The sequence below is a fragment of the Micropterus salmoides genome, unplaced genomic scaffold (genome assembly GCF_014851395.1).
Source record: "Micropterus salmoides isolate LMB-PRFRI ecotype aquatic unplaced genomic scaffold, ASM1485139v1 Ms_hic_scaffold_13, whole genome shotgun sequence".
Classification (NCBI taxonomy): Eukaryota; Metazoa; Chordata; class Actinopteri; order Centrarchiformes; family Centrarchidae; genus Micropterus; species Micropterus salmoides.
Genome location: NW_024040374.1, coordinates 9720579 through 9738068, shown reverse-complemented (window position 1 = coordinate 9738068; position 17490 = coordinate 9720579). Strand labels below are relative to the sequence as shown.

Genomic DNA, 17490 nt, shown 5'->3' with positions numbered 1-17490 from the left:
TAATCGTCTTTGGACCTTTTGAAACATGTTGGCCATCCCTCTGTGGGTCATTACATGGGTGGGTCAGTGCAATTAATGATTATATCCAGTTTATAGTTTTACTTTGTGGTCTCTCCAAAAAACAAAACAAATCGTGCATGTAGTAGGCCTATATGATAATATTCATAAAGATTCATAGCACAAAATGTTTGCTCAGTCAATGGAAATGATTGACTTTCCTTTTTCTGATTGGTAAACTTTGTGTGAAAGTAAACCAATATCTCACCCTATGATCTCACCTTAAATCACAGACCTTACAGGAATGTTGAAATAATAACAGTGTACAGTTCTATTAGTTTATTTCTTCTTACAGTTTATTTGGCATAAAAAAATAAGAACCTAATCGCGTGGTGGCAAATACAGTGAAAAACTTCTACATGTACCAAATCCCTGTAAATACATCAATACTTAACATTTAAACCACAACAGACAGACATCTGTCCTCCTTAAATGGCTAACACACAAGTCCAATTTACAAATGCACATTTATTGTCACTTAGGCCTGTTTAGCTGTATCGGTTCTGTTCTGCTCAGTGTGCACCGTTCATAAAAAGCTCTTTGTTTTGGTTGTTTAATGGCCAGTTGAAAGGATGCTTTGTGCAGCACTGGGACAGAATGTGCCTTGTTTTCTGTCTACTCAACAGGCTCAGCAGCGGCTGCAGCTCCCTCAGGCTTGGCCTTGTTCGATAAGGAGTAATGGTAAGCCCTCATGGACTCCTCGACCTTCTTGAAGTCAGGACGCTCCTCATGCCTAGAGAGAGAAGAGAGGAGGGCCAAAAACAGCCGTTTGAAATCAATGTCATGAGATCTTAAGAGATCACAGTGCAGTATAAAACTGACAGAATCTCAGATACAGCACATTATCTGGTGCATTGTCTTTTTATTTCGGACATAGCCAGAACAGTCCGACTTTAGACCTGATCATAGCACAATAACTGCTGCGACTGAATAACAATAACCAGGTTTCCATCTAAATGAAATGCAAAATTTTTTAAAGAATTTTCAGAAAATTGGCAAAAGAAAATGCATGTTTAAAACACGTTGTCATCCTCTACGGATCTGCACATATTAGGGGTTGGTTCATCAAGAGTCACAGTAGGTGGCGCTAATGCTCCAATCAGGTGCCATTACACCATTGCAGAAAAATAGGGTGCAACGAGATTGCGTAGTTAAGAGTCAAACCCTTAAATAATGGGAACATTTTTTTTTCATGTAAAATTTTGTGTCCACATCGCTCCACACAGATCTGATGTTTTTGTCTGCTGCCATTTTTTATCTCTTCAGTTGAGCGGAAGCTTCGTGTATGTCATGATTTATTAGCAGAATCTGTTACCAATGAACTTTGTTGCCTTTTATTTCTATCAATACACCAACCTTTTGACCTCAGCCGAGCGTATAAACTTTTCTGCAATATTGAGACTTTTTTTCAAAGTTTTCACTCACACTTTGTTATGTGCAAATTGAAAATGTGCATAAAAACAGGTTGATGAAAACCCAACTCTTGTTAAGTTGCTTGATAAAAAGCAACATTGTGCTGCACTCTTAGTAGATCTGCCCAGAGCTTTTGATACTTTTGATCATACTGTTACAATTACTATGTATTGTCTCTTTGGTAGGCTGTTTTCAAATCAAGTCCCCTTATTAATAAAGCTGTCTCACAAGGATCAATGTTAGCCCTTTTGCTATTTATTCTCTACGTAAATAATATACATTTTTCAACTAAAAATTCCAATTTCTGTTTTTATGCTGATGACACTGTCTTGTAAGCCATATATATTTCACTTACTTAGTGAGCTCAAAGTGAATAACCATGACACAACAAAATAAGCTAGCTTTAAAAGTTCCTGAACTAGGAAATACTTCTACACCACTGAGCACTTCACTTTTTCAAATTAAATGCAAAACAAACTGAAGTTAGAGACACCCATTACTCTGAGGGCATTTAAAAGTCTTCTGATATATTTAATTATACTTGTGACTGTATCAATTAGTGTATGGTTGTATGTGATGACTACTTTATGCGACTGAAATGTCTGTTGTGATTTTATACATATGTATGTTTATTTGTAATTTGTTCGTTGCTCTCTCATCTCAATGGATCATGATCCCAATGAGACTCCATGACTAAATAAAGCTCAACTAACTATTAAGTTTCTTACTTGTACGTCCAGCATTCTTTCATCACTGTATACATTCGCTCTGGACACGCTGGTGGACACTCCATACGGTTCCCAGCATCAATGAAGCGTATCACATCTGGTCCTTTCATTTTCTAGACAAAATCGGGACACAAAAATAGCTGTAATTAAATTTGATGTTCAGGATCAATTCTTATAGTGGTGTGAATTTTGTGATAGAATTATTATGTTATTATATAAAATGTAATGTAAATGTAATGTAATTATGTACCTTGTAAGGTTTCCCTCCATACGAAAAGGCCTCCCACATGGTGATACCAAAACTCCACACATCACTTTTACTGGAGAATTTGTGAAAGTTAATACATTCTGGAGCGTACCACTTCAGTGGCCATTTACCTGCAGTACGAGCCTGTACAACACAAAAAGTAACACGCAGCACATCAATGATTCACCAGAGGCAACTTACATCAGTGTTAATAATTACAGCCAACATACTGTATGATTTAGAGCACCCAAAGTGAGTGGCCAGTGGTGTGCAAGATTTTATAATTTCCAGTTTTTCAATGTAATGTTTCACTACATAAAAAAAAATTAGGTGACATTTGCTTTAGCTACATTTTCATATTACATTTTTAAAGCTGTCAGCACAGAAAAAATAAGCAATAAACATTGGAATCCCTAAGTTTTAAGCTAATTTTACTTTTGAAAAACATGAAAATAAAGCATAAGCTAATTACCATACTATACCATAGAGTTGTTTAAATTAATGAGTTTAATATTTATCTGTAAATCCACAGAGCAACAGAGCCTAAAACTCCTTTCTTTTTGTGATTGAGAATAGGCCTATATTATTTCACTAAATATTGATGTTTACATATGTCACATGTATGCACAAGTGTGATTGATTTAGGTGGTCATTGGATGGGTGGGGTTTCCATGAAAAGAAATAACATTGCAGTCCCCCTTCAAAGTGATTTTGTTTGATGTGTGGTTTAAAAATGTATGGGAATTATTGATATTATATTTCTCAAACAATAAAAGTTTTGTTAAATTACACAACATGATCTATTTCTAAATGTCCAGTTGTGTATTATTTCATTGGTGTTAGGGATTCCTGTCGCTTTCTGATACCCACATTCCCTCCAGATGTAGGTCAGTAAACCAGTAAAAAGGAAATCAATGAGCGTTTAGTTTGCACAGAGCACACACCTTTGGATTAGTATTTTTGTGAATGGGTTTCAGTACTTCCAAGAAAAGCAGTCAATTCAAGATACACTTCTTTTTGTGTTATTTACAATCCCCCACGTCCCCCATACTTTAGTTCTACATTTGTGTCACTATGTCTTGCAGCACAACGACCTCAAGAAAATCTGGCGATGTGTCTACCTTGTAATAGTTGTCATCTGCTCCCAGGGCCTTGGAGAGCCCAAAGTCACTGATTTTGGCGAACCGTTGGTTAACCAGCAGGACGTTGCGAGCTGCTAAGTCTCTGTGGACAAAGTTCTTCTCCTCCAGATACTTCATTCCCATTGACACCTGGTGCATCAGGTTGACAATCATCTCCACAGTTACAGTATCCCTGTGGGGACAAAGGTACTGACCATCAAAATAATCAGAAGCTGGTGGTGATTACGTTGCCTGCATGCCTTTGGTGTGAGAGTCCTGGGTTCAATCCCCCACTGTGGCCCATCCACTGTTGTCTCCCTGAGCAAGACACTTAATCCTTAGTTGCTCCAGAGGTGTGCAACCTCTGATATGTATAGCAATGTAAGTTGCTTTGGATAAAGGCATCAGCTAAATGTAAAATGTATTTTGTAAACTGAGACAAATTTGTCTCAAATTTGACTTGAATTATAGAGCACTTTGATATAAAGTCAGAGGAGTGACTGTACCAAAATCTATAATGATATCTCAAATCATCAATCATCAAATCAAGGGCAAGTAAAATCATACCTGACCCATCTCCCCCTGCCAACTACTTATACCAACTTCTGCCCCCCAGGAGGCGCTACACATGCAACTTTTCCTGAAATATTGCACTTATCAGTTATTGTATGATATGTTACAATATCAAGATTTAAAAGAATCATTTTTATGCAGACAACAATATTATATTATATATATATACTTCAGACATCTCTGCAGAACCACAGATGGACAAATATGTTTTATTCCCAAGAATATATTATAGCGACAATAACAAAATTGTTTTCTTATAAATATCTGGGAATTTGGTTAGATAGCAGTCTTTCTTTTCAACCAAGTGGAACAACTGGCACAGAATCTGAAAAAGTTTCTTATATTGGAATAAAGTATGTTTTTCTTTTGAGCACATGACAATATCCTGTACTATATCCTGCTCATTCCACCTTAAAACAACATATCTGCAGTTTACACTCCAATTCATTACAGAAGTTAATATATGAAAAGTTTAGGCTGATCCTCACTAGACACTCAAACTTAATTATTGGTATATGGAGACTTAATTGGTTCCATATATACCATTCTGCTGACGTTTTGCCTGTACCTACACTGTACCTAAAATAAATTCCCCCAACTCTGGTCATATTGTCATTTAATTGAAGAGAAGCTAAATCTAGTTAAATGAAATACAAATGTACAGTTGCCTATATATGTTTTTTTTATTTCTCCCATTGTGTCTTTAAGGTAGGTACAGTCCTTGTTCATCATGTTTACTTTTTTCAGGTGGTTACACAAATTTGATTAGGTTTATGTATGTAGAGTATGTGTAAAGTTCATCAGATCATTAGTTTCGACCACTGAAATACATTATCATTATAATGTTTTGTTCTGTTTTAATGTAACAGAACAAAATGGTGGTCCATTACTCCCATCACATTAAGATCTTGTCTGATTTACTAACAACTGAACTCACTTATTGGATGAGAGAAATTTGTTGAGAGGTCCGGCAGAGGCCATCTCCATGACTAGCATCAGGTTCTCAGCGTTGCACAGACCCAGCATGCGAACGATGAAGGGGTTGCTCAGCTGGTGCATGATCTCTGCCTCCCTCATCATCTCCTCCTTCACCAGCTTTTCATTGTCACTCTTAAGCACTTTGATGGCCACATCGATGTGGCCCCTGAGAGAAAACAAACAAAACATTCTGGATCAACGTCTGACCTCTAAACATATCTGCTTGCAACCTCAGGTGATATCTGGAGGGCACTGGATTTTTCTTTTATGTTTCCTCACGATTCAGACTTAAGGACTCCTTTCTTGACGCAGCCGAAGTTTCCAGAGCCAAGCTCCACTTCATCTATCATTAGCTGCTCCCTCTTGATGTTAAACCTCCTCACTTCATTCGGGTTGTGGTATGGGTTAAATCCGCTGCAGTCCATTGGTAGAACATCACGTTCTGCAGGCACGACGGTTTGCTTCGATGCCCCTGCAACTACCCAAAAGTGAAGATACAAATCACATGGGGTGAAAATGCAATTCTGTATGTTGATATTAGTATGTTGACATTTCTTTTTTTTTTCTTTTTTGTGTGCTGTGCGTGCTGTTAAACAGCTGGTGGGATCTATTAAGCTTCATTTAAAATTCTTAATTTATTCACTTGAGTTTTTAATTATTATTATTAATATTATTATTAAGAGTTTGTTTTGTTTTCTTGGAAATACTTTAAAAGGTTTGGAAATGGTGCTGCAGTAACTGTAAAAGCATTGCAGGCAGTGGTGGAAGGTATCAGGTCAGCTGAGTCAGTGAACTCTTTTAAGTCCCTTCTTAAAACATACTTTTATAGGAGAGCCTTTCCTGATCTTATTTGACTTTATTTTATCCCTTTTATTTTATTCTATTTTACTAATTTTATATTTATCTTAAACATGTATTTTAGTCTTTTCTTTTCTTTATCTTGTATTGTTTTTGTAGTATTGTTTTTTGGGTATTATTGTTTTTTGGGTATTATTGTCTTTACACTTGTTAAAGCACTTTGTAACTTGTTTTTGAAAAGTGCTCTACAAATAAAGATTATTATTATTATTTAAATACAGTTTACTAGCACTTTACTTAAGTATTTACATATATTACTTAATACTCCTACTCCACTATACATTTCAGAAGGATTTGTAGTAGGAGTTTTACTCTGCCACAATTATCTGAAGTTACTAGTCAGATTCAGATTTTACACACAAAACAAATGATGATGATAAAATATGATGCCCTGTTACAAATTAAACTTCCCAACAATATATGTTGTAGTTAAATCATTTTCCTATCCTCCATATTCAACATTAAAAGACAGCTCATACATAAATAAAACTGTAATAATATCATTATGACATTTTATAATAATTATAACACTCACATCAGCCATTTTCTGCATAAAGAGTACTTTAACCTTGATTCTGAAAGTAAATTTTGAGAATAATACTTGTGTACTGTTACTTGAATACAAGACTCTTAATTCTGTGTTGTTCATACTTGTCCCAATAAAACAATAAACATTACATAAAATTACTTTTGATGCAAGTGCAAATAACAGAGCAGCTAATCACGTGTGTTTGGAAAAGGTGTTGCAGTGTAACTGTAAAGGGCGAAGTCTTAACTGGTTGTACTTCATGTGACTGACCTTGGGGTGGCGGTGTGTATCTGTGTGTGCCAATCGGCCTCTGAAAGAGTTACATTGAAATTAATCTCAGAGAAAGAAAATATGCTGATTTAAACACTCTATGATGTAATCAGTACTCACTGGTGCAGGAAGACTTGGTGTCTCTGAAAGATTATAAGATTTACCGTTATATCAACAATTTCAGCAGTTGGTGTGATAATGAACAAGGTTGAGCATTACAAAAAATGCACAAACATGAACTGGAAACTCAGTGAATTTTGCAGGAATTACATAATGTTGACATGACTGAGAAAAAGAAATGAGATGTTCAGTACTTTCAGCAGCTTTGCCATTAACACACGCTTCCCGGAGAACAGTCACCAGGCCATCAGGTTTCATCTTTAGGTACTCAACCAGCTACAGAGAACAATATAATATATATATATAACATAATATTACATTTTAATTGATATAAAAGGCCATCAGCTGCAGCATTATTACTTATAATGGAAGAGGGCCTACCTGCCAGATGGTGTCAAACTTTGTTCCCTCTGGCATTAAGTATTTCCCCGATTTGTCCTGGAGGATCTGATAGTGGTACACTGATTTCCCATACATCATGGAGAGAGCATAAGAACCCGACGCATCTCTGTCTCTCAGGCTGAGAAACAAAAAAACAGTGTTGCTTAAAAACTGCACTGAGGCCTTTGACACAAAATCTTCAGAGGTTGCATGACAAACGGGCCCAGAAATAGAATATTGATGCATACACAAGCAACTTACAGAAACTTTCCATCAGGTTGGGCTCCAGAGTAAAGCCTCCTCTCACCTTCGTTGCGGGGGATTTTACCATGATACCAAGGCATCTTCTCATGGGCTGTCGTGGCGATCAGTTTCTCCAGCTGAGGAGCTTGACTGATGATGGCCTGCTCCATGGCTTCTCCCTAAGCAGAAAAAACAGCAAAGACAGACGCAGGAACAGACATGCAGAATACACATATTTAGACTAATAAGTATTTAAGATGCTCAAGATGGGACACCAGATATCTTGCAGCAATATATTTTAATATCTAAATAAAGGTACACATCACATTTCGCAAGTATTACTAGAAAAATTTACTTGGAGTATGCTTTGTATTTGCAGAAAAATGTCCCATGTGACTGATATATTATGATAAATTATATTATTAGATCACTAATACTGATGCATCAGTGCATAAATAACATTTTACTATTGTAGGTGGTCATGGTGTAGCTAGCTTTAACTACTTTATATGTTAGATAGTTTAGTCCAATGGACAGAATAAATCTGAGATGATTGGGAAAGAAGAAAAAACTAACATAAACAACATAAACAAATGTGTATTTGCTTGTTCGACATGTCTTTAATCTTTGCCTTTTTTGTAAAATATAGGATAATTTAACCTTTTTGAACATAAAGCAGTTTAATGCTTAAATATATCATTGATTTTTTGTGGGCCAAAGGCAAATAAAAAGAAGAAGCTTCAAACAACTAGTTAACCTTTAGGAGCTCATTGTATTTAATAAGCTTTTTTTGTTTTTATGTAAAATAAATTTAACCTGCAATGTAATTCAAACCCATATCTGTCAAACGAACTTAGTGGACTAAAACGTAGGAGCAAAAAATGAAAATAGGCCTACTCAAGTAATGTACAAGTACCTCAAAACTGAAATGTTATTTGAGTAAATGTACTTAGTTACTTTTCACCACTGCTGAGAGGTGCTATTGCTGAAGGGGATATGCGTTTTCTGGCTCCTCTCAGTTTGTGGGAGTCCACAAACATCTGGAGCCACTTTGGCTGCTACTGGTCTCAGTGTGTGACTGTCTGCAGCGGGAGACAAATCATAAAACTGCAGGATTTTGGATTGAAGTGGCACTTCAGAGGGCCAGACCTTAAACTAAGTAAAAAAGTGTGTTCATCTTAACCAAAGAAAAGGTGCAATTTCCAAAATCACCTGGAGACTGTGCTTAGTTTTTATATATAGAGTATCTTTGAGATATTTTAATGAGTACAGGCTCTGAGATGAGACAGTTTTCTCTGCAAGATTCTTTGATGATGGCACATTATGTTCAGAGTTCGGTTATACTTCAGGAAACTTGTACCTTTTATCTTTATATGTGTGAGACTAGTATTCCAGCTGCTGTCATATGATCACTTAAACGGATCATCTTCATTTTTTAATTAGATATTTTCAGTCAAAATCCATTGCTAGTTAAAGGGTCAGTTAACCAAAATGACTTCCTTGCTGTTTTTATTGGAGCTACTTTCTACCAAAGAAAAAGTCCCTATGAAAACTACTGACAGTGTGTTTTTGTATTATCCAGGATGATAACAGGAACGGTTTTCTTGGAAAGAGATTTTACTTCAAATATATATAATTATATATATATATTTTTGTTTTTTACCTCGAATCACTCTGGAGGCAGGAATCTGAATGGCTACATACCAGTTTATAAGTGACTAAATGTGTTTTTCTGTCATTTTTGGGTGAACTGACTAGTGGTGGAACACATACTCAGATTCTTTACTTAAGTTTGTGCAGAGGTTCCCAACCTATGGGTCGGCCCCCTCCAAAGGGTCACGAGAAAAATCTGAGGGGTCCTTAAATGACTAATTGGAGAGGGCAGAAAAATATATTCTGCCACACTATTTTACACACTATTTATTTTGATTTGACTTCACTCTAATCTTAGTTTTATTTATTTTTAATATTTGATCATTTGACATTGTTGGGCCTCAAACATTTAAAGGGGAAATGTCTCTTTAGTAATAATTATATTATATATCTGTCAAATAAATTAAATGTAATACAATATTTGCCTCTGAAATGTAGGGAAGACATATAAGTAACATAAAATGGATGTACTCAAGAACAAGAACAAGTGCAGAACTTGAGTAAATCTAATTAGTTACATTCAACCACTAGAACCGACCCTTTAATTATTAAATGCATCTCTCGTATAAACATATTTGATTATAGTACAATTTGTTCAACTCTTTACTTTCAGAGACTGCAAACTTAAAAAGTTTAGGGTAACTGTTCCACAGCACCCAACAGTCTCAGCAGAGTCTCACCTCCAGGTTCCAGGTTTGCTTCACATACTCCCTCAGCATGTTTTCTCTCAGGCTGTCGAACACGCCAGGTCGTATCGGTGTGTCTGGGGAGCGCAGACAGGGCTTCCTCAGGTTGCACACCAGCCCATCAGGGTCTTTGCTGTAAAACTCACAGAGCTCTGCAGGCCCACAGTGAGGCTTCCCTCCTGCTATGCAGTAAGTCCCATTGAGCAGCTTTTCTATGGTGTAATGGTGGAACTCCAGGTTCCACACAACGGACAGGACGTAGCCTCCCAGACTGCGGAAACACTGACGCAGCAAGAAGAGCCCGTCAGCCATCCCAGCCAGCTTCAGATGCTGCTCGGCATCTGAGCGACTGATGCTGCCGTAGTAAAAAGGCAGCTCGGCCGCAGGGTCAATGGACATGGTGAGACCTGGGAAAGATGAGCTGGACTTTGGCTTGGATGTAGACAGTGCAAAGGAACTAGAGAGACAGAAAGGGAAAGCATTTAAGCAATACCTGCATTTAAAAAAGGCTAAACGTTTTTTAGGAATATAATGGTTCAGTAGCCCAATGTGTGGCCAGAGCACTCACTGATTTAAATCCAGTCTGTGACCTCTGACCTTTCAGCCTTTTAGCCCCTACCTCCCAACTAAATTAAAAATCAGTTGTTAAAATACTGAAAATCTGAAAATGGACACTGCAAAATTGAACGCTTTTTCCCAAAAACACATCCTGAGAACCTCACCTCCTCTTCTCCTCTCCTATGTTACACCTAGAGAAAGTATAAAGTTTAAAATGTTTTTTTTTTTTGACAGGACCGTCAGCTCACACAGACGAGCTATGAGGTGCTATATGTCTGGATGAGATATTTAGCAGGAAGCACCCACACTTAAAGACTGCACACAGCTTGCAGATTAACATACTGGTGACAAAAGCCACAACAGGAAGTTGCAGTCCGCCCTCAGAGCCTTCTTTCTCCAGCATCTCGCTCTTCCGTTGAACAGGTGCTTTTCGCTTCTAGATCATTCCCTCTGCTTAAGAATCTCAAATTTGTAAGTTTTCCTGTATGGAAAACTTTTTGGGGAAAATTAACCCCACAACATCGTTACAGCTGCTACTGCATGCACAATGTGATGCGAATGTCAGGATTCTGAAGTAAGGCTTTAATATAGGTGTCTGAGCTGAAGTAAACACATAAAGATAAGATTAAAATCAAGCAGGTTTTGACTGCAATACAGGAGGGTGATAGCAGGTGGAAAATGTCTGTTGGAGTTCAACACAGAAATTGACAGCACACATCAGCTCACAACACATAGAATATGACGAAGTATTATACGAATTATAAAGATTTTATAATTATCACATCAAACTACAAAGAAACATGAGGAAATAAAATGTCAGAGATTAGCCAGGGTATTCTGTAGTGTTTTAGATCTTGAATCAATCAACAATCAAATTAATCAAAAATGAAAGCTAAAGCAGTGTGTTGGAAACTTAACAGTCAATTAAGCCAATCTTGACTTTGTCTTCCTGTTAGATTTTATAAACGCTATCACTTTCTGGTCTTAGTGTGAATGTAAAAGCTCGGAAGAAAAAGCACGGACATTCATTTTAAATAAGAGCCAGATAACTTTTCAATTTTCCACCTCACGATGAAACACAATGTAAAATCATATAGATTATGAAAACCTCAGCTTCCTGTCTACATACCTGTGTTGCTGCCCACATCCACAGTGGACAACTGAGCAGAAACACCTAGCTGCCACAAGACTTAAGACTCCACTGTGGCTTGACCCCCTTCTCACCACAACAAAGACCAGATCCTCAGTGTGGACGGACAGACACACGTCTAGATACAAGCTGTGAGACAATATGGCAACAATGCACGAGTGCTTTGTAAACCGAGCCTGAAATTGTCTGTATGGTGTTTATTTAGGATATTTTAATCAGTACAGTTCAGTTTATGTGAGACTAAAATATACTTGGGTTCTTGTCAGCATGTTAAGGTAAAATTGTGCCTTAAGGGAAACTTGGACAGCTTTATTAGAAATCCAGTAAACACTGAGCAACGTACAATAGATAGTGGAGTAATACAATTTTTCCATCGATTCTAAATTCATCATATTACTTAAAGAGACTTAAACTGAAAGAAAAAATAAATTTTAATTACAAACCAACAAACCCTCCTAACACACAATGACAAGAATATTAGCCACACTACTGTAATGTATGACATGACCAAACTAACCAAAATATTGACAGTTTTCCAACAAGACATAAAAACTTCAAGCAACGACATCAGCCAAGTCTTTTCTCCGCTAATGTTCTTTTCAAAATAGGATTTTCATGGCTTTTCTACTTTACTTGTATATTATGAACTGCAAAAGCAAAGAGTGGAGCGAGATGAGGTGACACATGACACAGTTCCTAAGCCAGCTTTGAACCCACATGTACCCATGTTGTGTAGTATCTTTCATACCGACGCTGTTTTCATCAAAAGATACTTTAAAAGACAGAAACTAGCTGAATGCAATGTATAAAAACCTAAAATGTGCATAGAAACATACTTTTGCAAATGAGGGGTTGCAGAGTAAGCAGATAGTGACCCAGTGAGCGGTGGAAAAGTCCTATGAGTCACTCTGTTTTCAACAAGCGGAGGAGTACATAAGTGACAAACGCCAAAATCTACAGGCCCGAGAGCTTGTTTTCCACAGAGGGGGGATTTTTTTCTGGCATGATTTAGGTCCTCAGAGATCCCTCAGGCACAAAGTAAAATGTGATTAAATACAAAGCAAAAACTTGATCGTGTTTGTTTTCTATTCAAACTTTCCAATTTTGGCGAGAAGTGAATCTTACAGGTCAATCAATCTTGATGTCAAAGTGACAATAAAAGTGCAGGCATACAACTTTCTTCCCCAGCAAAACAGTTACAGTGATAAAGTTCAGCTAAAATTAGGGTGTAAGGAGGAATACTCTTAACTGGAAGATGTATTTAGATCATTTACTCAAGGAAAATAATAATTAGCAATAATAAAAAATACCCCCATTACAAGTATTCTATCAAAGTGTACTCAAGTAAACTGTTAGCAAATATAAGTTTGAGCAACTAGATGTACTTAACAAAACTAAGAGTCTAGAGTCATGCTAGCAGCTGTGACAGCCTTGACTTAGGTACAGTGGTGTTTCAAGCAAAATGCTAATGTCAGCATGCCAATATGCTCACCATCACAACGCTAAACACACAGATTTTTAGCAGCTATAATGTTTACCATGCTTACCATCTTAGTTTTATGTGTAAGCGTAGTAACGTTTGCTAATTAGCACTAAGCACAAGCTGAGGCTCAGGGGATGTCATTAGTTGTGCAGGTATTAGCCTATTACGTCATAAACAGACAATGCTGATATCGCCAGAGGAAATTTCAGGGAAAGCTGTGACAATTCGCCCTATTGGGAATATGAATATGTGTGCCAAAATTTGTGCCAATCTATCAAATATTTTCACTGAATTATTGAAACCTCTGACCTGCTAGTGGCACTACAGGAAACATTAGGGGATCCCCAAAGTCAGTAGGATTCATGGGACCATGAATGTCTGTAAAAATGTCATGGTAATCCAATAGTGGTGGGCTGACTGACTGACACTGCCACCAGCTTGATTTAGCTGCTAACATGTCTAAAACTCTCCACTATCCCCAGAGGTGGGTAGTAACAAGTTACATTTACTCTGTTACATGTATTCAAGTAACTTTTTGAGTATATTGTAATATGAAGCTACAGCATGGTAGTATGGCTTTTTATATGGTGCTAGCAGCTAATATTTAGGCTACAGATTAAAATTTAGTGCACCGTGCAGCCAGCCTCGTCTCATCACAGGCTGTCCCATATGCGTCGGTATCATTTGCCCTGGGATGAGGCCGTGTAGGTGCAGTGGGTTTCGGTTATGAAGACAGTAGGCTACACCGTGCTGATACTGAGCTGACAGAGAGCAGTGTCAGTTGTGTTAATACTAATATGTTTTATAATAAATAGTATACAAGGTATACCATGCTTAAAAACTCCTCCGGCTTTCTGCCTTAATGGAAATATTCAAGCTAACAGTGTACGAGCAGTCTGCATTTAGCTAGTCATAAAGACAGATCAAATTATGCACATAAAAAAACTACTCTTATTTCATGTGGATGTGACTGATGACTTATGTTTCAATCACAGATGAAATTTCTCAAGAAAACGTGAAGAAGTGAATACACCTGTATTTAATAGGCAATAAAATGAATGGAACATCACAGAATTGTCTCCTTCTTTGATTTGTTTGCCAAATCATAATTTAACATAAGGGACAAAAAGAAAATCATTTATATTTTTAAACACTATTTACTTATTGGAGTAAAAGACTATAATATTAATGCATTATTTTGTAATCACACTTGATGGATACACACCCGGAATATTGTCCTGGTGTAAATGTGGCAAGTTATCTAATCAGGAGATGATGACTTGTCATTTCAACACACATAAATATAAGTTTATGTTCACTTCTTTACCTTTACGTGAGTTAGACCATCTGAAATAATTCACATCCACATCAAATAAAATACATGGGGAAAATTACTCACTACTTAAGTAATTTCTTTAGAAATACCTCTGTACTCTTACTCAAGTAGTTATTTTGATGACCACTTCTACTTGAGTACTTGTTTGAGGACAGTTTTGGGCAACTCTACCCACCTCTGAATATCCCCATATGCAAACATCTCAATCTGTTCAACCAAAGCCCTCAGTAGAATGCTAATGTCAACGTCAGGATGACAGGATCAAGTAGGGGTCATGTAAATAGTGACATGTCTGCTTGAAAAGAGTAAAATCACAAGAAGCAGAGCACCCCAACAGCACTCAGAGTCAGCAACTCATTCGTGCAGACACAATGAAGCTCTTTTACTCTTTTGAATCCTGCATGTAAACCATGAGGTCAGTGATTTCATTTATTTGTGTTTTCTGTAGATTACGTGATTCATATTAAATCAAGAACAGTCCAGTGATAACTATTCAGCTATTAAAAAGTTAGTTAAAGTTATTTAGGTCGTGATTATTTTGGTTGCACTATCAGGAAGTCACAATGGGGGTTATGTAACTCAAAGCATTCCTCTATACGTACATCAACATTTGAGACTGTGTTGGCGTCCACCAACAGACAATATGTCTGGTAACCATCAAACATGAAAAGATTTTTCCCAAACTGGTCTATTAATGACGATTCAAAAACAACAAAAGATGTAAGCGGACTTGGATAAGAGGCAGTTCCGGGTATCGGATTAGGAGCCAAAATGCCCCAAACTGAAGCATAATTTCCTGCATTGATGGAAACAAATGACATTCAGATAAACAGTTTGCATGTGTATGTTCCTTTGTCATGATTCATATTGTGTTATTCCAAAAGCTGTTGCGATTTAAATCTACACTCAAAAGAAAGGGAAGTGATATTTTCATTAGCATTTTAATGTCTTTAAAATAACCAAAAATTACACAAGCTGCACAGCCTTAACAGTTGTTTCATTTCTGTTCATACAAAACAACATCCACAAAAAAAACACCTGTAATAAACTGTCAGTGAAACCTTCTTTTAAAAATGCCTTCTGTGGCTTCATCTAAAATGAAATTTAATGTTCAAATTGGCTGTAACTGTCTGAACTTTAGATTGTGAATTAGCATGCACATTTTGTACATAAAATCCTCTTTCTGCTGTCCAGCACAATATCGTCACACTGTGGCTGGAACATTTTGTAGATATGCTTCAGTCCAGGACCAAAAATACATCCAGTAATTTCAAGAAAAGTTACAAGCGATAAAAGACACACACACTTAATCTTCGGTGTGTTAAAACCTAGCCATTTTTGGTTTTCTATTCCAAGGCACAATGAAAGCAGCTATTTATATTTTGTGCATGAAATCTCTACTTTTGTAAGCCAGAGCAACAATGCCTCAGCCCAACTGTGGTGCACACACTCTTTTATTCTTTTTTACAGCTCAGACACAGCTGTGGAAATACAAAAACACCCATTTTAACTGGATCAGTAAGAATATAAATATCAAAGATTATTGTAGATTCACAGACTCAATTTGGATTAAATTTAAACCATCTCCAGAGTCACTTTAAAGCTCTAGTGGAGTTTTACTCTTGAGGCTGTGGGTTACTGAAATAAAATGTTAAAACAAACTTTGAACATGAAGGTTAATGGCAAACTGTTGCTATCAAACTATTGTATATTGAACCATGTGGCATTTAAGAAAGAAAAATAGATTTAGATCGATAACATTTTGAAGTTATAAACTGTAATGTAGGTTTTTGTTGATATATTATTATTATAATTTTTTCAATGCAACTTTTCTCAGGCCCAGTCTTAACCTAATAATATAGCAAGCTTCTGTGGGTTTTTTTGTGTTTTGTACTGAGGAAAAACTGTATATATGTATATATATAAAGCATGTCTGCTGTTTAATCAGATATAACAAAACCTACTTACGTTTCTCTGCTACACTGCCACGTAGAGCGATGCTGTTGCTTCAGAGACTAAGATATATCTGTTGATCTAACTGCAGTGTAAGGTGCTCTGTACAAGTGGGGGTTAGAGAAAATGACACACACGCACACACATTCACAAAGTAGATTACTATATAAAGGGAAAATCCAACATTTCGGGAAATATGTTAATTTGCTTTCATGCTGAGAGTCAGATGAGACGATTGATATCCCCTCATATGTCTTTGTGTTAAATATGAAGAGGAGGAGGAGATAGTTAGCTTAGCTTAGTGCAAAGACTGGAAAACAGCTAGCCTGGCTCTGTGTGAAGATTACAAAATAAACCTATTAGCACCTTAAAGTTCACTCATTAACATCCTATATCTTTTTTGTTTAAGCTATACAAAAACAAACAAAAGTGTTAATGACAAGTTCATGGGAGGTACTAAAATATTTCGTGGACGTGCTGGTAGATGAATTATTTGACCTTTGTACAGAGACAGGCTTTTGTGTTTTATTTCCAGTGTGTACATGAAGCTAAGCTAAACGGCTGCTGTAAGTAGATTTCTATTTAAAGGAGTAATTTGACATATGGGGATATATGCTTATTTCTTGTCAAAAGTTTAATCAAAAGAAACACAACTCTTGTATTTGTCCTTTAAAAATAAAGCTACAGCTAGCCACCAGTTGGCTTAGCTTAGCATAAAGACTGAAAGCTGATTTTGTGCTAAGCTATCTGGCTATACCTTATACTTATTTAATAGACAGATATGAGGGTGGTATCACTTTTTGTCTTTTAACTTTCTGCCAAAAAGTGAACAAGTGTATTTCCCAAAATGTCAAACTATTCCTTTAAATATTAAGATGTAGTCAGGTGTTGGTTAGCTTAGCTTAGCATACAGACTGGATACAGGGAATCCTGGCTCTAATATAACAATATATGCAAAACACATTGTTACACTGTAAAAACAAGATAATTAATGTGTTATAGGCTAGAGGTGCTGCTAGGCTGATTTTCTTATCTTCATACAGTCAGTCTAGCTAGTTTCGTCTTTGTGCTAAGCTAAACTAACTCCTGTTATATTTCTTAATAATTTAAGTTGTTGTGGGTTTGTGATACAGATTGACATTTTTATTAAAGA

General features: G+C 36.6%; 1 protein-coding gene across 7 annotated transcripts; it reads right to left on the bottom strand.

Annotated features, from left to right (window-relative positions):
* Positions 1–321: 321 nt before the first annotated feature.
* Positions 322–16526, bottom strand: LOC119900445 (tyrosine-protein kinase ZAP-70). Of its 7 annotated transcripts, XM_038715402.1 has the most exons (14): positions 10580–10660; positions 10426–10483; positions 9852–10314; positions 7537–7697; positions 7276–7414; positions 7089–7170; positions 6895–6917; positions 6775–6814; positions 5397–5595; positions 5077–5283; positions 3567–3759; positions 2449–2589; positions 2199–2311; positions 322–790 (listed from the first exon to the last, which is right to left on the bottom strand). In XM_038715402.1, exons 3-14 carry the CDS (start codon positions 10254–10256, stop codon positions 673–675), a joined length of 1821 nt encoding a protein of 606 aa, XP_038571330.1. In that variant the 5' UTR covers positions 10257–10314; positions 10426–10483; positions 10580–10660; the 3' UTR covers positions 322–672. The 7 variants fall into 7 exon arrangements, with proteins under 7 accessions (XP_038571330.1, XP_038571334.1, XP_038571328.1 ...); XM_038715406.1 differs by lacking the exons at positions 10426–10483; positions 10580–10660 and adding an exon at positions 16353–16526 and having other exon boundaries at positions 5397–5589; XM_038715400.1 differs by lacking the exons at positions 10426–10483; positions 10580–10660 and adding an exon at positions 16353–16524.
* Positions 16527–17490: the final 964 nt, after the last annotated feature.